This window comes from Mchenga conophoros, linkage group LG20 (assembly GCF_057382185.1).
Source record: "Mchenga conophoros isolate Kocher_MC1m ecotype Shallow Benthic linkage group LG20, M_conophoros_male_GT1.1, whole genome shotgun sequence".
Lineage (NCBI taxonomy): Eukaryota > Metazoa > Chordata > Actinopteri > Cichliformes > Cichlidae > Mchenga > Mchenga conophoros.
In genome coordinates, this window is record NC_140545.1 from 36,061,830 (window position 1) to 36,081,373 (window position 19,544).

The window sequence follows — 19,544 nt, forward strand, 5'->3', positions numbered from 1 at the left end:
AACAGTTTATATAGAGGGTAAAATTCATGAGACAGCAGATTATCAGTTTAAACCAGTACAGACCAAGATAAGGCAGTGTCTTCCTGCCCTTGGGTGAAGAAGCATCCTTTGTGTAGTTTATCAGTTCAGCTACAATTGTGATTATCTCAGCGACATATTTTCAAGGCACAAAACGAAGAGTTCTTACATTAGTGAAATCTGAAACAAACCATTTGGCCTCAACAGGCGTCTAAAAGATTAAGAAACTAATGTAGCTGAGGGAGTGATCTCTGTGGTATTTCAACCTTGTACCAGCCTGTGATTCTCACACATCAATTCTTGGGTCAAAGAGAAAAATAACTAAAACAAAGGGGCCTTATTGAATGACAGAGTTTTCCTGCATAATGTCACTATAAAACAATATCCAGTAAATGCTACCATGGTACTAAAATACCTAACAGTTCCCCTCTTTTATTATTTTTAAAAATAATAACTCAAATAGAAAGGAAAAATCACAAATGTAATAACATAATATAAAAAGCAAATCATAAAATGTAATAGTTCACAACCTAATGTTCAATATACACATCAGGAACATCATTGGTAACATCTGGCACATCCTCAGGATCAATTTGTGCTAATTGCAAATACATTGAAGTAGCTGTACTAGTAGCTATACGGGTTATCATTGAGAATGTGGCTTGCAGAAATGTGAACAGGGTTGCACTTTACAATACGAAATAGTAAATAAAAATCCTAAGGTTAATGCAGTAGATATGATTAATAACCTAAATATATAAAAAAGACAGTTCTTTAGTCGTCTCCTGGCCTGGTCCCAGGTTCGTGTGATGACAATGGGCATTTCATTTTCTCCATTATCAGGATGAAACGAGTCTATCTTTATCAGGTTAGACATTGTGTGGTACTCTAGGCTTTCTGTTCCTGCTGGATGTTCGAGTACCTTGTTGTTGTTCAGGCGGGGGATCAAAGGGCTTTCTGAGTCTTGGCTCTTTCCGGCGTTGTGTGTTAATCAGTGATTGTGTGTGTGTAGGTGTATTGGATCCGGGCGCTGGCTCGCCTGAGTCGTCATCTATAGGTGTATTGAATCCGGGCGCTGGCTCGCCGGAGACGTCATCTACTTGATCCGACGCCTTAGGTGGTTTGGTGGGGCTGGTCTTAACCCTGCTGGCATGAATCCACTGAGGTTGTCCGTCTGTGAGGATGCTGGTTCTTCGTCACTGCCAGTACAGTCTGGGGCTGGAACACGCGCGGCCTCCCAGAGTGTCCTTGGTTTTAGTGACTTCTCCAACACGCATCTCCTTGTCTCCACTTGTGGAACCGTGGAGGGGAAAGGCTGAGAGAGACAAACTTTCTGATAGTTATTATTCAGTTTTTCTACCAGGTTGTGAACATCAGTGGACAATGCAATATACATCACCTTCTACTAGCGGTGCCCCTCTGGAAGCTGACCATGGTGTTGGAAATAGTCTTATTTCAAATGGAAATAATTTGGTTACTGCAGATGGAGTCATAATGTATGAAATGGAAAATCTGGTTGTGGTAAATGCTGATGTTTTGCTTTTGATTTTCCTACATTAGTTCGTGCACATGTTAGACAGGTTGCTAATATGCTTTTACTGCGTGTGATGTTTTCTCAATTACAAATCTTGATTTTATTGCCCCTATTACCCCTCTTTGTCCGACATGACTCACACAGTGAAAATGTCGGGCAAGGACTGGCATCAGGGAATATGGGAGGGCAATCAAACCCTTAAGATTTTGTATAAGCCATCTCTGTCATCTAAGGTACAGTCATTATTCTCCCAACAGGTGTAATCACATGCAGAGGCTTGCTCTTGTATAAATTTTAAATCAACATTTGTCTCTAAATAGTCTGGGAGTGTAACAAGTGGCAGCTGTAGAGGCAAAGATAATACTTCCTGCGGAGGTGGGAGCTGCAGCCTTGGCTGTCACGTCTGCTAAGGCATTACCTGTTGCTTCGTCTGTGTCAGCTGTACTGTGTCCTTTCGTTTTTACAACTGCAACGGCTGATGGCAGCTGTATAGCCTGAAAAAGTCTTTGCACAAGATCAGAATTAGCAATTTATTTTCCATCAGCAGATCTAAATCCTCTCTGTCTCCACAATGTGCCAAAGTCATGCACAACGCCAAATGCATAGCGGCTGTCTGCGTAAATTGTCACATGCTTATCCAAATGTAGCTCACAGGCGCGTATTAAAGCCATGAGCTCTGCTTTTTGTGCTGAGTGAAATGGTAATGAGTGAGCCTCTAGTATGATGTCAGGCACTGTTACCACCGAATAGCCACAAAGAAATAAGTTGTCATTTGGTTTTGAACAGGACCCGTCCACATAAACAATGACTGAGTCTGGGATAGGTGTCTGCTCTAAGTCTGGGCGTGGTGCTGTGGATTCCTGTATACGTGTCATACAATCATGATCGTCAGGGTCGTCTGAACCATCCTGTCGGTCAGAGGAACACAGCATACGAATGAGTAAGTGTGCTGGCGAATTGGGTGTGCTGCTTGCTTTTATAGTGAGATTAGCTGTTGAAGTCAGTGTAGCTTCATAACCTGAGCGACGTTGTGCGGTCATGTGTTGTGTAGTTATGTTTGCTAGAATGGTCGTGACCTGGTGATTGGTGTGTAGAATAGTGTCATGTGAGAGTGTGAGCTTCTCGCAGTCCCTTATCATGATAGAGCAAGCTGCTACTGCTCTCAGGCAGGCCGGCATTCCCTGAACAATTCAGGCAGCACCTTTGAGTGGCGGAGGTCAGCACTCCCTTTAATGCATTGAAAGAGGCAGTCATTTCTGTGGACCACAGTATTCGAGGAGGCTTGTCTTTTTTACAACAGTCACGCAGAATGTGGTCATGAAAAGAACAGTCTGGTATCCACTGTCTGCAATAGTTCACCATGCCCAGGAAGGACAACATTTCCTTCTGTGTAGTAGGCCGAGGGACGGAGGTCACAGCTTTGACCCTGTCTGCAGTCATGGAACGTTTTCCGTGAGACAGTGTGAATCCCAAATATTGAACAGAAGTCTGACAGTACTGCATTTTCTTTGCTGATGCTTTGTGGCCAGTCTTTTGGAGGTGCTGGAGAAGCATGTGTGTAGCAGTTTGACATAGTTTTTCACTCGGAGCACAGAGGAGGAGATCATCCACGTGTGGATCAGGGTGCAGCCCTGGAGGAGTAAAGCTGTCCAGGGTAGCACAGATCACCATTGAGAAAGCAGCAGGGCTGTCTATCATGCCTTGAGGCAGACGAGTCCAAGTGTACTGCTTATTTCTATGTGTGAATGCAAATAACGGCTGTGTGTCTTCATGCACAGGTACTGAGAAAAAGGAGCGGAGCATAAATCCACCACGGTAAAATGTGTATGCAATGCATGTCAATATGCTGTGAACATCTGAAACGAGAGGTGGCAGAGGAATGTTGACTGCATTAATTTGCCTTAAGTCTTGTATGAAACGCCATACGCCAGGTTTGTTAGGCTTTGGCACAGGATTGACAGGAGTGTGGGCTTTATTACTCCTGTAGTCAATAAATCTCCTATCATGACATCTAGGGCTGCGGCTTTTTCCGTGGAAATGGGATGTTGCTTGACATATACTGGCTTGTTGTGTTTTAATAGGTGTACGTGATAAAGTGTACAGTCAATAAATCCTATATCATTCTCACTTTTAGACCACAATGTCATATTCTGGTATTCAGCTGGCAAGGTAAGTGCAGAAATAGTACAGTCGATAGGGTAGGTTAGATCTATGTGACGACATGGTGTAGTTATGTCATAAACTATGTCTGAGTTATGTGACAAAATCACTGTTTGACCTTAGAGAAACAAAAGTGTGGCTCCCAGTCATGGGATTACCTGGTAGTGGCGTCTGTACACGTTTTTTTTTTTGGCACAGTGTGTGACATAGAGTACCGGACAAAAAGGATGTTGAGTTCATTCTCTGCTGAGGGTCCAGCTGACACAGAGTCTGTTCCTTCTCCATCATGTCGATACATAGGGCAGAGAAAACATAAGCTGTTATCAGTGTCAGCAAACATTTCACCCTTTATGTTAAATGAAATACACAAATTCATTTTTGCTCTGGGTGTCTGCGGCTGCTGGAAAACTGAGCCACAATAAAAACACATATCTCTACTTTTATCCTTCCGTCCTCTGAAACTTCCTTGCTGTGCTGGAGCGGGTAATCCTGCATACATTAGTTTCTCACTTTCCTCTGAGCCTTCTACATCAAAATTCAACTTTATCTTAACACTTTTAGCTTTCGTGGTAGTATCTGCACTGGCCTTCAGTTTTACTGACCTGTTTTCTGGCGATAATCGTTCGGGATAGGGCTCCGGAAATAAATTAGAATGCATTGAACTTACAGTCCGTAAGTTGTAAACAAAGTCAGTCACATAAGCACTTCCACACGTTCTGGATACGTGATCATGGACGTCTTCACCGATTCGCGGACGTGGGTTACACGTAACCGGAAATGGGAGTTGTACTGAGCCGTTATTTGAGACTTTATTTTGTATTTTATTAATTTTTGGTTTTACAGGTACTTTAGATTTTTTATCGGACCTGTCTGTGGTCTTTGAATAATTCTGACCCATGTTCAGTGATTTCCAGAGGGGTTTACACGCTAGGAGGATTTAGGTTAGTATTTATTTTTGCTGTGGCACACCTGAGGTTACTTGATTTTTTGCTAGCAATTTTATCTTTTTAACGAGCAACTTCTCGTTTTATGACCCCAGGCAACTTCCTGTGTCCTTTCTGCTGGTGAGCAACTTCTTAGTTTATGACAGCAGGCAACTTCCTGTGTCCTTTCTGCTTTTATTTACAAAACAACAGGCAACTTCCTGTGTTTCTATGTGGGCCACTAAAGAAGGCTCCTCAGTGTATCCCACTTGTTACTATGTGGGCCACTGAAGAAGGCCTCGTCAGCGTATCCCGTTTCTATGTGGATCACTGAGAAAGGCATAACACAGTCTTATAAAATAAAAGACGAGTGCCTACCTTCGTCAGGATCCCACTTCTGACACCAAAATTGAAGGAAACGGTTTCCAGGGCCTAATCCGTGGATCGACTTCCTTCGAGGCGTGGACGTCTATCAGCAGAGAATGTCCCTTAGTCTGTAACACAGTCAAATATATTCTCAAGTAATATTCAAGCATGCCATTCAGCGTGTTATTACGAGCTCGGGAGCAGCTTGGGAGAACAAGAAAACAGAGACTGCTTCAGGTTGTCTTCCCAAAGTGACTCAACTTTATTCACAAGTACAACAGTTTATATAGAGGGTAAAATTCATGAGACAGCAGATTATCAGTTTAAACCAGTACAGACCAAGATAAGGCAGCGTCTTCCTGCCCTTGGGTGAAGAAGCATCCTTTGTGTAGTGTATCAGTTCAGCTACAATTGTGATTATCTCAGCGACATATTTTCAAGGCACAAAACGAAGAGTTCTTTCATTAGTGAAATCTGAAACAAACCATTTGGCCTCAACAGGCGTCTAAAAGATTAAGAAACTAATGTAGCTGAGGGAGTGATCTCTGTGGTATTTCAACCTTGTACCAGCCTGTGATTCTCACACATCAATTCTTGGGTCAAAGAGAAAAATAACTAAAACAAAGGGGCCTTATTGAATGACAGAGTTTTCCTGCATAATGTCACTATAAAACAATATCCAGTAAATGCTACCATGGTACTAAAATACCTAACACTGATATAACTCATGATTATATGATAAAATTCATGACGCACACAGGAGGACAGGCGTGAGAAACTACTGAAATTTATTCTACAGACTAGCATATTTAAAATGAAACTAACAGGAATTTCAGAAATCCAAGAGAAGCTTCATACTTTATTCAATTAAATTGATATTTCTTTCAGACCTCTGCAACTGTTGACTTTTCTTCGGCTGTTAGCTTCTGAGATTGGTAGGAAGAGCACATGTGTAATTTTGAAATGAGCTTATTAACTTATCAAAAGCCTTTTTATAATAAGTTAAAAAGTCTTCTCGGCATTCCATTGGAAAGTGTACCAGCCTCTGTCTGAGATAAATATAAGTGTCCATATTAAAGACGAAGCTACAGACCCTTTCATCCAACTATGAATATCTCCATGTAATCCTCTTGATGAGGAAAAATCACTTTCGTTATTCTTACTTTTTAAAATTATAATTAAAGTCCCATGTTTATTGTTGAGCCAGTCTGATATTTGAGAACATAAAATTTCTGGAAAAAGGTGCGTCAGTCTTAGAAATTCTTGATTTGAACAGTTTCAAAAGTAAAATACTTTATGTACTTTTAATTCATCACCATTTTTAATGATCAGCTTAGGCTTTTTATTTACCTAAACGTTGTACTACATGAGATTTTAGAGTTTTATTGAATAAAATATGCAAGTCACAGTAATTGACGTGTGAACAAGAAGCACAAACGTCCACCGAGGCATCTCTCTCTCTCTCTGAGCAGTGATATACTGTTAAGGGAATAATATTCTATTTTTATATAAACATGTAAGAGGGGATAACTTTGTAAACAACCGGACATGAATAACTTGAGGTTATTACATAATAGCAGAGTTTTCTCTCTTCCTCTTGAAAATACTTTCCTTAAAGATTTTGCACATTTTAGGATCAATAAAGGCAGAAATGTAAAACAGAGGTCAGAGGTCAAATGTGAGATGATATTAGAATGCAGCTATGATGTGAAAGTCACCATACACCGGTATCCTTTCCTCAATGTAGCCAGTACGAACAAACAAGCAGAATCTTAAGCACAGTTTTAAAGATAAAAAATGTTTTGTGAAAGTTTGACCTTATTTAACCTGGAAGAAGAAGTCAGAGGTCCAAAGTACCACAATATTTACAATCCACATGTACGATTCCCTATTTTTATCCACTTCCTTGTTATTGTTGTCAATATGAACAATGGGAAAGAGAAGTTTAAAATAGCACTATGCAGCATTATTATCATTTTGACCTTCAGATCGATCCACTGACCTTGAAGGAGACGTCAAATGTGGCATATTTCACATGTTTTATGTTACTTTGTAGATTTTGATGATACATATCACACTTTTAGGAAAAATTGGGGGTTTTTTGGCCATTTTCCACCAATAACTCCTGGAGATGACCTTGAAGACGCTGGTGGATGGAAGCTGAATTTCAATGGACCGTTAACATGACGCCATCTGCAGGATCTGAATTTATTCAAAAGTCTTTGTGTTTTCAGATGGGAAGACACACAAACACTGCCGGAAGCAGGACCTCCTCAGCAGAGGTAAGGAAGACTTTGCAGCAGTGAAGGACCCTCGGGTGTACTATTGCAGTGTAGTATTTTTACTTTGGACAGTGTTAAGAAACCACATCTTTCGCTCTGCGAACACCAGAGGGCGCTGTATCCCCTGTTTCAACCTTACCTGTGAATACACCTGCGGCAGATTTTTATAAGCTACAAAAATATAAAACAGTGGTTTAAAGTGCGCCATATGACTAAAGCAAAGAGTTTATGGACATGTGAAGGGGTGACTGTGAAGATAAATTATTTACAGGAATAACTGTTCTTCTCGTTTCTGAGAACCTTCACAGACTTCTTCTCGTTTCCGCTCAGCTCTGAGAGACAAAGTCCACAGAGAGAGAGACGCGCTTAGACAGACACAGAGACACACACACAGACAGACCCACAGACAGACAGCTGACAGTCGCACCCTCCCCTCCCTGGACAGCAGCGGTGTGAGGTGGTGAGGTTGCCCGGCTGTGTACTCGGGCCATGCGGGGTCAGCGGGATGGAGGAAAAGCCCAGAGAGTCTCCGTTCAAGAACTTCGTGGCTGGGGGTGTCGGAGGAGCGTGTCTGCTGCTGGCCGGACACCCACTGGACACCATCAAGGTGAGAGCTGCAGCCCGAGCCGAGCTTCAACACAGCTGATTTAGACCTTTAGACAGAAACATTCAGTCCACGTCCACGTGTGCCCGCGTGTGTGCCCGTGTGTGTGTGTGTGTGTGTGTGTGTGTGTGTGTGTGTGTGTGTGTGTGTGTGTGTGTGTGTGTGTGTGTGTCGGGGGGTAATGTTTCTCAAGAAGTCACGGGAAATGTCAGATCGTGGTGCTAAAGAGATTACCGACAAATCGGCTTAAACTGTTGCCGAGGCGGCCACCTGAACACGGAGTAATGAGGCTGCTTAGAGCCAGCGGGAGACTGTCGAGGAAATGTCACAGCGTGGGTACAAAGTGTGCAGCTCAAACTCCCGAAGTTAAAATCAGATTTCTGACGAAAACAAAGTAAAGGGATGAAGCATCACATGTATTGAACACATCACAATAGAAACGTCTCATTACTCTCACTGTCGCATTTTCACCTTTAGTTTTTTAAAGTAATAACTGCTTATGATTTTTATAACTTTATTATTCACATAATTGTGCATACTCTGTCAGCGCGCCCCAGGGCAGCTGTGGCTACAATGTAGCTGCCATTGCCAGTGTGTGAATGTGTGTGTGAATGTGTGTGTGAATGGGTGAATGACTGAATGTAGTGTAAAGTGCTTTGGGGTCCTTAGGGACTGAGTAAAGCGCTATACAAATGCAGGCCATTTACCATATAGAAACTTTGAATGTGCAGAAATCTAATGTAAATGCTAAATACCAACAACCTATCGTTACAACATGGGCATTATTTTTAATCCAGATCTTTTTGTAGTCTATCTAAACCACGTCTGTGTGTTTGTGTGCGACACACTGAGTCTTTGTGAAGAAACAGTTTGATCACAGCATCGCAGTAACCGTCACATGAGCGCAGCACCGCCCTGTTTATCAGTGACAGAGCAGCAGATGTTAGTGGGTGTCTCCTCCTGTCTGACAGCACTCAGCAATCCTCCTGCATGGTCACTGTGTGTGTTTGTGCGTGTGTGTAATTCTTCTTATTTAAACTGTGTGTTTCAGGTGAGACTACAAACACAGCCCAAAGCCGCTCAGTATGTGCTTTACACAGGAACCTATGACTGCTTACGCAAGACCGTATCCAAAGAGGTGAGCGCTTTCTGCAGGACAGTCACACAGGCCACAGCCACGCAGCTCTGTTTTCAACATGTGACACATCAACTGAAGTATAGGCACTTTAATTAAAAACTAGAAACTCATTTAAAATCATTTGTGTGTGTGTGTGTGTGTGTGTGTGTGTGTGTGTGTGTGTGTGTGTGTGTGTGTGTGTGTGTGTGTGTGTGTGTGTCAGGGTATCCTTGGTCTCTATAAAGGCATGGGGGCGCCCCTGGCAGGTGTGGCTCCTATGATGGCCATCAGTTTCTTTGGGTTTGGTCTTGGAAAACAGCTCCAACAGACGGCTTCTGGAAAACCGCTCATGTTAGTTCCAACACACACACACACAAACACACACACCTTCAGAGAGCTGTGCATAAATGAATGCTGAAAACATTGAACTGAAGAAACACTGTGAAGATGAGTGGAATAAAACTCCACAGTGACGTGACAGACTCATGAAGTCACACAGGAAACAGTTGCTTCAGCTCATTGCTGTTAAAGCTGCTGAATCATGGGGTGCTCTTACAGCTTCTGCTTTTTGGCTTCATTTTTGTTTAAGAGTGAGTTGGTGTGAAGGCTCATGTGTTGTTGTTCATCTGAGGCTGAATTGATCCAATGTTAAGACCTGCTTAACACCTTAGAAGTGAAAGAGAGCGCACTTTCTCTTTAGCCCCGTCTGTGTTTGTAGGCTGGAGCAGACCTGTTACACATCCAGCTGTTTTTAAAATAGGCTCAACATCAGTAATGTGTAACTATCACAGCTAAAAGGCTAGATCCAATCATTAAACGTCACCTTAACCTTCAAACACTCCTCCAAAGCTTACACACTGTCGCTTGTGTGTTTCTCTATATATAACTCTCGCCCTGCCTCCCTTCCTTCTGTTGTCATTCGTTCATTTGAAGCAGCACGCCCCCTTCACACCCCCGTCCTGTTACCCTGACGTACATATGAAATGTTAAGCATGAGTTGGCGATCACTGGTAGCTTCTGTCTCACCTCTGAAGACTTTATAGCAACACAGTCAGCGTGTCTGTAGTTAAGTGAGCAGAACTACAGTATCCTGTGTTCAGAGAGGACCTGATATCCTTTGTTTCCTGGCACTGATGTTCCACTGGTGGCCATAGTTTTAATACTGAGCTCAGTGTGTCTACAGTACTTTTAATTAATTTTTACATTTTATTATTTAATTAGCAGCACGGTGGCACGGTGGTTAGCACTGTTGCCGCACAGCAAGAAGGTCCTGAGTTCAATTCCAACATCAGGCCGGGGTCTTTCTGTGTGGAGTTTGCATGTTCTCCCCGTGTCTGCGTGGGTTCTCTCCGGGTACTCCGGCTTCCTCCCACCGTCCAAAGACATGCAGCTTGTGGGGATAGGTTAATTGGATAATCCAAATTGTCACTAGGTGTGAATGTGCGAATGGTTGTCTGTCCCTGTGTGTTAGCCCTGCGACAGACTGGCGACCTGTCCAGGGTGTACCCCGCCTCTCGCCCTATGACAGCTGGGATAGGCTCCAGCGCCCCCCGCGACCCTGAAAAGGACAAGCGGAAGCGAATGGATGGATGGATTATTTAATTAACCAGGAAAGACCCACTGAGATTTAAAATCTCAGCACTAAAATACGTTGCACATAAAATTTGAGAAATTACGAAACATTATTGATCCAATAACGAGATGACTTCAGTTCAGGCTTCAAACTGGTCAGTTTCTTTTCTACTCTTGGATCTGTATGATGTCATAAGTAGCAGTCTCATTTTTGGTCTAGAAGCCCCACCCACCTTTCAATCCAACCAATCAGAAAGCTATTTCAAGAAGAGAAGCCCTAATCCACCCATCATAGCGATCTGATCTCTGAATCTTCATTTATTGTTGTAAGAATGTTTTAAAGCTGCTCTTAAAGATGCTCATGTGTGGAAGTGTGTCCAAATACTCTCAGGTTTCCCCATCAACACCCTACTGATGTGCAGCTGACTCACAGGCGCAGCAACAAGAAACTGCTCTTTGCAGACTAACTGGTGCAAATATTGCATCTGCAGCTACAGAGGCAGACGTTTCCCTCAGCTGCTGGTGGAGATTCAAAGCGAGCGAATATTCAAAAAATCCTGAATTGAGTTTGAAAGAATTCTGCAGCTGTGCAGAGATAGTTGTAGAAGCAGATGTTCCAGAGGGAAACAGCTGTTTCAAATACATATAAGATGCTGTTGGTCCTGCTGACCAGGGAAACGAAAAATAATATTAATCTGGGTCATGGTTCATGATAACTGCCTGGAAGAGTACCCAGCTGTTACTGAGGTGGCTGCCTGGGAGTGAGTCTGACTTCTACACAGCTGAACTTCCATCACCTGCTCTGTTCAGGTACCATCAGATATTCCTGTCCGGCTGTCTGGCAGGAGTCTTCACTACAGTGATAGTAGCTCCAGGAGAGAGGATCAAATGCTTGCTACAGGTAAGTGTGTGTGTGTGTGTGTGTGTGTGTGTGTGTGTGTGTGTGTGTGCGCGTGTACGCGTGCAGTCAGGTTCCTGTGAAATAATTAGAATCCAAAGTAAACACTTGTTTTATGGTTGATTATAATTTACGGTGCTTTTTGAGAGCAAATGCTCTTCATTCACAGACACGTGCAGAAGTCGCTCTGCTCACATATCCAGCTTTAAACATCAGTTGCGTAACTTTTATTCGTGTGGTTATACCATAACCTGACTAGTTATAAACTAATATCCATGGGAGGCTTTAATCCAACACATATTTAAAGGCATGACTGACACATATATTTATGTATTTAAGTAAATGTTGTGAAATGTGTGTTTTCCAGGTGCAGTCGAGCGGTGGAAGGTCCAAGTACGCAGGTCCGCTGGACTGTGCGGTCAGGCTCTATAAGGAGCAGGGGATCCGCAGCGTCTACAAAGGAACTGTGCTCACTCTGATCAGAGGTACGCTGCACTGTGGTTTGTGTATCTGTATGTTTGTGCGTGACAGTGTTGTGTGACCTCGAGCAGAGGAGCTGAGGTGACCCGAGGTTTAGCGGTGTGACTGTTTCTCTCTCCATCTCGGTCTCAGACGTGCCTTCTAGCGGTCTGTACTTCCTCACGTATGAATATCTCAAGGATGTCCTGACCCCTGAGGGTCAAAGGTCAGTATCCATTTGAACAGTTCTAACTCCTATAAAGACCAAAGATTTGTCAGATGCTGTAAATCTGTGCTTTCACTTCTCTCTGACTGTGTGCCAGTGTGTCTCAGCTCAGCACTCCCAGAATCCTCCTGGCTGGTGGTGTAGCCGGAATATTAAACTGGGTGATTGCTCTTCCCCCAGACGTGCTCAAGTCCAACTTCCAGACAGGTCAGAGCTGAGTCCAAGTGAAGCTAGTATTTTCATTTCGTTAGTAGATTTTTAGACCACATAAAACAAGGACACCATGACATCAGTCAGTGGTTTGTGACGTTTCCAGCTTAGCTTTATTATCTGGATAAGATTAACACTGGATGGGTAAACTGTGTGTTTGTGTGTAGCTGCAGATGGGAAGTACAGAGGTCTGGCTGATGTCCTGCGAGCACTGCTTCGAGAAGAAGGACCTAAAGCTCTCTACAAGGGCTTCAATGCAGTTTTCCTGCGAGCCTTCCCAGCCAACGCTGTAACACTCATTCAAATATTAATACATCTCACCCCTGATATCAGTACAGTGCACACGTGTTCATCATGGCTTTCTTCTCCTCTCTCCCTCTCAGGCTTGTTTTCTGGGATTTGAGGTGGCATTAAAGGGCCTGAACCTGCTCGCACCGAGCTGGTGAAAGACGACGAAGCAGTAACTGGAGATTTTCTCCCTCAAACAGTGTTGGTGAAATAAATCTAACGTGTACTTTTAAACTTTTAAAAATATATTTTCCAAAAACGTGGCGTCTGTCATTGTTCCTGAGATTGGGAGCAGTGGAAACATGTACAATTTGAGAGACAGCTTCTTCAGTTCTAGAGTCAAATGGTGGAGAGTCCCAGATTTAAACCCTGTGGGAGTTTCCCCCCACAGAGGGACAAAAGGACCCCCTGATGATCCTCTAATCACATGAGCCAAGGTGTGAAAGCGGGTGTGGGTCACAATCAGCCAGAGTTTCGGATGAGCTCATTGTGAAACCTGGCCCCACCCTATCATGTGATTTCCTGAGGTCAGATGGCCCAGGATGTGAGTGGGCGTTAAGGCGTCTCAAAACTGAAAGTTTCAGCAAATCTTCAGGTCCTGTTGTTTACAAGTTCCAGACCTTTTCTTCTTCTTCTTCTTCACAGCAGATCATCTGCCTTCATCTTCTCTGCCTTTGCATCCTCTTCTGTCACACCGACTCTCTGCCTGTCCTCCTTCACTACATTCATGAATTGTCCTTCTCTCTCACTGCCTCCAAACATGCCTCCCCCCTCTCCTCTTCCTTTGTCAGTAGTAGCAGAGTTTCCCAGCTGCTCGTATGCACCAGTGCAGTCATAATAATTGTACGTGTGTCCAGTATCCTGGTATGTACCCTGGAATGTGAAGTACATGCTATTTATTAGAGAGAATAATACAGTGTGAATGCTACACAGGCACAACTAAGCTCCCAAACAGACATTGCTGGATGGTGATGAGATACCAGCATCAGTATTTCTTCAATCCAAGTATTTAAATAGATGACGTCACTTTGCTAGACATGGAATTGCTTTAAATGGGCCACTGGCCCACTGCAGGGGCAAAGGGCTCCATCTGCATTTGTATATGAAGCCTTTGAAGAGATCATGTTGCCTCTGCGAGACCTGAACAGGAGTTGAGACCAAACAAATACACAGCAGAAATTATGCAAATACTGTTGCCATGACGGAGCACAAGAGGTTTTTTTCTTTATGGTCATTTTAAATAACAAGCAAAACAGACGATAATGATGAGACCAAAAATGTTTGTATGGAATCTAAAGATTGCATTGAACAAAATAAATTCAAATATAAACTGTTTTTACTAATTTTATTTTCTAATTCACTGAAAAAATACAGACATATTCATGAACATGCACCGTGGAAAGCTGTATTTTTAATTACTATTGTGCGTACGTTTCACATGTGAAAATCTGTGAAAACTTTATTTTACCAACAATTTTTAAAGATCAAAACATCACAAGAATATATAGGCCCTGCGGACATGAATACCACGGTCAGCCGAGCATTTAATCTTGACCTTCATTGTCAATAGACAAAAGTTTTAGTTTAGTTAATATAGACTAGATTTCCTTATCATCGATGCTGACAGCATAACACAGAGGAGTGGGGGTGCTGAGTGCTGCTATTAACGCAGTACTTATTTATTTCATTTTCGGGGCTTTTGCAGTTTAGTATTATTGTAATAACTGGCTACTTCCAGAAGTTGTATCCTGATTGAATACTAAATGAGCCATCTACATATGTTGTGTTTAATTATTATTTTCTTACAGAGAAGGTCCGATTAAAGAAAAAAACCGTCACCTTTGGCCTACTTCCCAGACTCCGTTACCCATAAAACCTCGTTTCTCATTGCTGAAGAGGTTGATGGACTACATTAAACCCGTTTAAAGGAAATAACAGCGTCTTGAAGTCGTCTTATTTTATGGAGCGTTAACGTGTTTGAAAGAAACATAAATATAAATTGCGCGCATCTGTAATAAACAGGGAAAACGTAAAGTTTAACCGAAAACTACATTACCCATAGTTCAGCGCGTGATAACAGCTTCCGGGGTTGGTGATCATCAGCCTGTTAGCAGGAGACAGGAGAAAGGTGAGGAAATGTAAGATGTGGTGATGTTTGCAGCTGTCGGAGTTTTCATGTCTTTAAATGTTTTTATGCAGTTTTAGAAAAATTAACGACGAATTTTTTTTCTGCATTTCTGAGGAAATAAAACCCGTTTTTAGCTAATCTGACATAATGTGAGTGCAGCTGCCGAGCACCGTTAGCTGAGACAACACTCCTTTAACATTTAACTCGGATGAGTTAAATTTTGAACTATGAACTTTTTCGTTGTTTTCTTTCATTATCACGTCTCTCAGAAGTCAGTGTGCCGTAAACTTTGGCCAGGAGCTAACAGGCTAACGTTAGCCGGCTGCTCTTCCTGCTCACTTCATCCTAAAGCTGCGTGAGCTAATGAGACAGCTGTGAGACATAAATATAACCACGTGGAATTTATTCAAACTTAGTTTGGTCTCTTATAGACAATACAAAGACTCCAAAGACACAACTTTATAAATTTGGTTCGTTTTAAGTTTCTTTTGATTTTTTTGTTTGTTCTTTACTTACTTTACTGTTTCGCGTGGCTACGGTGTCCTAAAGGTCCAAAACATCATTTCAACAGGTTTTTGTTTTATTTTTGCATAGCATAAAACTCTAAGATGTACTCGAGGACACACGTTGTTCGGATAAACTGTAGTTGGCAATGGCTGAGATACAAAAACGACAGTTTTCAGATAACTTTCCTGTTTCGTAGTTGGGTTTAAACCTCAGAGGTCTGAGTCACCATGCAGGATTTGACCGTATCAAAGTAAGTTCAGGGTTAACCCTGAGGTGTGCAGACAGGAGCATGTTGAGTCCTCTTTGAACATTTTCAGTGCAAATAAAAATCCTTACAGAAACTATACAGGGACTCACATGGAGTTATTATTATTATTATTATTATTATTATTATTATTATTATCGTTACATACGGTTATATGTGGGAAGCTGTTTTTCTTTTTAATCATATAACACATGGAGGACTTTGCTTTTCAAACGCAGCAGACAAAATGTTTTGTTGACAGGAAACAAAAACCAAACAAATAAAGTTGTTGCTTTTAATGAAGATTAGCTCTTACAGTATGACAGCAGGAGTTTGGTTTGAGCGCCACCTGCTGTCTCTGTCATTCAGCCTCCCCCTGCGTGGCTTTGTGTTCAGGTGAGTGTGTGTGTGGATGTAGTGTCAGCAGAGCGCCGTGATGCCCCTGGAGGTGAGATGGCCGTTCCCTCAATGCCCCGCTCTGCCGTGGAGGGTCTCCAGCTCACTGATCATGGGCATGGTGGGCTCCTACTCCTACTTCTGGACCAGTAAGTTATAAGCTGAATGATAACTTGTACACTCTCGCTTATTAGCAGCAAACTGCACTTCTTTAAAAAGAAAATCAAGTCCCTTGGTTGCCTCCAACGGTCTCTGGGTGTTTATGCTCAGTGAGAGCATGAGTGACTGAACTGTACTGTTAAATAAAATACACAGTACAGCACAGAGTCTACACGAGGACGAAGATAACAGTGATGTGGCTTCACAGAGGAGTTAGAGGGAAAGCGAGCTGCTGATATCAACGAGAAGAAAGCAAATTTTACGTTCATCTTAATTTTCTGGATGTCACTCAGAGAACCTTCGACTGATCCTGCCTCCTGCTCTTCTTCCTAAGAGTACATGAACTGTCTGACGGTCCACAACCACGAGGTACTGTTGAACCTGGTTGACCAGAGGCCTTCGGACACGCCCCTCATCACTCTATCCAACCACCAGTCCTGTATGGATGATCCGCACATCTGGGGTAAGAGCAGACACTCGATCTGAAATCTCACTGCTGGTTAACACTTGGATGGTAACGGCGTGTGTTTGCGGCAGGCGTCCTGAGGCTCAGGCAGCTGTGGAACTTCAAAAAGATGCGATGGTGAGCTTCATCTCGTTTCTTCTGAGCTTCAGCCTGTTAATGTTTTAGAAGCAGGGACGTGTAATTTTCACTTACCTGTGATTGGACAGGACACCTACAGCATCTGACATCTGCTTCACTAAAGAGCTGCACTCCAGGTTCTTCAGCCGAGGGAAGTGTGTTCCCGTCTGCAGAGGTAAGCCCATCTGAGCGCATCACACCACATGAGCCAAGTATCCGAGCAGAAGTCTGAACGTCGGGCTTTTACTGTTTCAGTTTGTTGTCCTGTGAATGACAGAAAACCTTCAGCAGACGTTTTCTTTTTCTTTCTTTCCATTATTTAACAAGGACAAGACACGAACACAAGTATATCAAACATACTGTAAACCTGGCTGATTATAGCAAAACTGCAAATTTCCACAGTCATGCAGCCAGTCGCATTAAACTTACTAATAAACTAATAACATAAATATAAGAGAAAACAAAAAGCCTTGACATAATAGACAGAAATGAGTGAGGAATGCTCACAGACCTTAATGGGACAAGTCCATGTAGACTCTTACATGCAAACAGGCACACTGACATTGTTACACGATATTATTTAAGTGATCAAAACGTGTGTAAAACCGTTTTGTGTCTGTAGGTGATGGCGTTTACCAGAAAGGAATGGACTTTATTCTGGAGAAGCTGAACAAAGGAGAGTGGGTGCATGTCTTTCCAGAAGGTCTGTGAACCTCCTCCTCACATGTCGTTATTTTTTTTCTTACTGTGAAAATGAACTCTTCTTCTCTGATTTTATTTCAGGCAAAATCAACATGACGGAGGAATTCATACGTTTAAAGTGGGGTGAGCGCAGTTTGTGTGTCTCTGTTGGAGCAGATGTCGTGCTGGGATCATCAGTGTGAACATTTGTGCTTCTGTGGTTTTAGGTGTTGGTCGGCTGATAGCGGAGTGCTCGCTTAATCCGATAATCCTGCCGCTCTGGCACGTGGGTGAGTGACGCTCCTGTTATGGCTTCAGAATATCTCAGACTACAGATTAAGATGTCACCACAAGACATTAGCAAGGTAGCAGCAGTCTGATGGCTTAAGGTCGGCGAACAGCGCCACGCAGTGATGCAGGTACAGAGGAAACGCATCACTTCTTCTCTGCTTCATGTCAGGTTTGAGCGACGTGCTGCCCAACGTGGAGCCCTACATTCCTCGCACGGGCAAGGTGAGACGCCTTCAGTCTGACTCCAGGATGTGTTCGGATCTTTGAGGGTTTTTTGTTTTTCAACATATTTCGTTGTCTTCCAGAGAATCACCGTCCTCGTGGGGAAACCGTTCAGTGTCAAAGATCTCGTTGAAACCCTCCGAGCTGAAAACAAGAGCCAGGTGAGCACGGCTTCATCTAAGGTGCTGTCATGAAGTTCGCTGACACCAGCAAGTAAAAAAACAACAAAAAACTTCTTCTGTCAGATAAAACAGGAGGTTTCAGGACGTCACCATGAACACCATGATTGAATCCTAACTAACTCTCACAGATTTCACTTTCTCAAATGTAGAAAGTAATTATAACAGATACTGAATGTACGTTTCAAATTTTCCCCTCAGTTGGAAATGAGGAAGACCCTGACGGATTTCGTCCAGGTGGAGTTTCGGAGCCTGAAAGCCCAGGCCGAGGCCCTGCACAAGCAGGTAGAGACCAGATCCTGAGTCCTAGCCGTCCTGCGTTTGCCTGCAGACACTGGTCCTTCACACATCAGCCCTGAGGATAACACCCCATGTACAGAGAAGCTCCCACACCTCCACACGGAGACATCACTGAGCCTCAGAGTGTTTCGCTGACAGTCGTAAACGAGCATTTCTGTAACTTTGGATGCAACAAACTCATTTTGTAATTCAGTTATTGCTTCAAAATCAGGTTGGTCCACTGCACACCTAAACAGGACGAGTAGCACTGCAGATGTATGAATGATTGATTACATATGAATACATGGTTTCTCTGGGACCCTTTAGAACCAGAAGCCCTCAGGAGAATTTCTTTTACCTCCTTGGTATCAGAAGGCATTTTGATTTTGATGATTCAGCTTTTCATGTCATCCAACTTTGAAGTCCAGAGCAGCAGCAGAAGCTGGTGTTGAGTCTGAGGAGGAGAGAGGAGGTCGGGTGATGGATGGGCGAGTGAACCTCATGACCTTTGTGTGTGTGTGTGTGTGTGTGGGGGGGGGGGGGGGGGGAGGGTGCGGTGAACAATAGCCTTGAACTTTGTTTTTTTTCTTACTGGTGAAACACACAATAGATCTCAAAAAGGGCAGCAAACCAAGACTAGTTAACCAAGTCCCAGTTACTAGGGTGAGCACCTGGTGACTGCCTGGCAACCACCAGTCACTATGTATGAATAAGTATTTCTGCCAGGCTCTAAGTAACAAGGAGGTTTCACCTAGCAACAGACAGCAGCTGCTCACCGATGGGTCATGGAGTGCACGTTTTATCTGGTAACTTGTCAGTGTGGGAGAAATGATCCTGCTCTGATCGGGCTCTGCACCAGCTGAATGCTTTTCTCAGTTTTGCTGAATTGTTCAATTTTGATGATCTGTTTAATAACCAGTTCTTTTTTTCTTTAAGATGTAAAGCTGCTGTTGTTTAAACTACTAAATATTAGTACTCATCATGCTCCTCTGTGCATGAGGAAGTCAAAGTGCTGCATGCCAGATGTTTGCAGCTGTTATCAGAAAGATGCTCAGGCAGTAAATGATTGAGGTAATCGCACTGTTATGTTTGATCATTGGATTGCTCCTTGCTGTTTTTCAGTCATCTCTGAGTTGTGTTGATAATTTTCTTTTTCAATCAAAGTTTTCCCGTTAATCCTAAAACCCCTGAATGCTGCCCCATCACCGATGTACATAA

General features: G+C 43.0%; 2 protein-coding genes across 7 annotated transcripts; both read left to right on the forward strand.

Annotated features, from left to right (window-relative positions):
• The first annotated feature begins 7,660 nt into the window (after positions 1 to 7,660).
• LOC146551336 (mitochondrial carnitine/acylcarnitine carrier protein) lies at positions 7,661 to 13,992 on the forward strand. Of its 2 annotated transcripts, none has more exons than XM_085260591.1 (9): positions 7,661 to 7,890; positions 8,939 to 9,025; positions 9,228 to 9,355; positions 11,387 to 11,477; positions 11,842 to 11,959; positions 12,087 to 12,159; positions 12,257 to 12,366; positions 12,537 to 12,658; positions 12,753 to 13,992. In XM_085260591.1, the coding sequence occupies exons 1-9, from the start codon at positions 7,789 to 7,791 to the stop codon at positions 12,813 to 12,815; spliced, it is 894 nt and encodes a 297-aa protein (XP_085116717.1). In that variant the 5' UTR covers positions 7,661 to 7,788; the 3' UTR covers positions 12,816 to 13,992. The 2 variants fall into 2 exon arrangements, with proteins under 2 accessions (XP_085116717.1, XP_085116718.1); XM_085260592.1 differs by having other exon boundaries at positions 12,543 to 12,658.
• A 632-nt stretch (positions 13,993 to 14,624) lies between these two features.
• On the forward strand, positions 14,625 to 18,864 carry tafazzin (tafazzin, phospholipid-lysophospholipid transacylase). Of its 5 annotated transcripts, none has more exons than XM_085260599.1 (11): positions 14,625 to 14,785; positions 15,955 to 16,081; positions 16,426 to 16,554; positions 16,629 to 16,674; positions 16,764 to 16,849; positions 17,297 to 17,377; positions 17,458 to 17,499; positions 17,583 to 17,645; positions 17,816 to 17,868; positions 17,952 to 18,029; positions 18,249 to 18,864. In XM_085260599.1, the coding sequence occupies exons 2-11, from the start codon at positions 15,973 to 15,975 to the stop codon at positions 18,348 to 18,350; spliced, it is 789 nt and encodes a 262-aa protein (XP_085116725.1). In that variant the 5' UTR covers positions 14,625 to 14,785; positions 15,955 to 15,972; the 3' UTR covers positions 18,351 to 18,864. The 5 variants fall into 5 exon arrangements, with proteins under 5 accessions (XP_085116725.1, XP_085116721.1, XP_085116722.1 ...); XM_085260595.1 differs by having other exon boundaries at positions 14,632 to 14,785; positions 15,933 to 16,081; XM_085260596.1 differs by having other exon boundaries at positions 14,734 to 14,785; positions 15,906 to 16,081.
• The last annotated feature ends 680 nt before the right edge of the window (positions 18,865 to 19,544 follow it).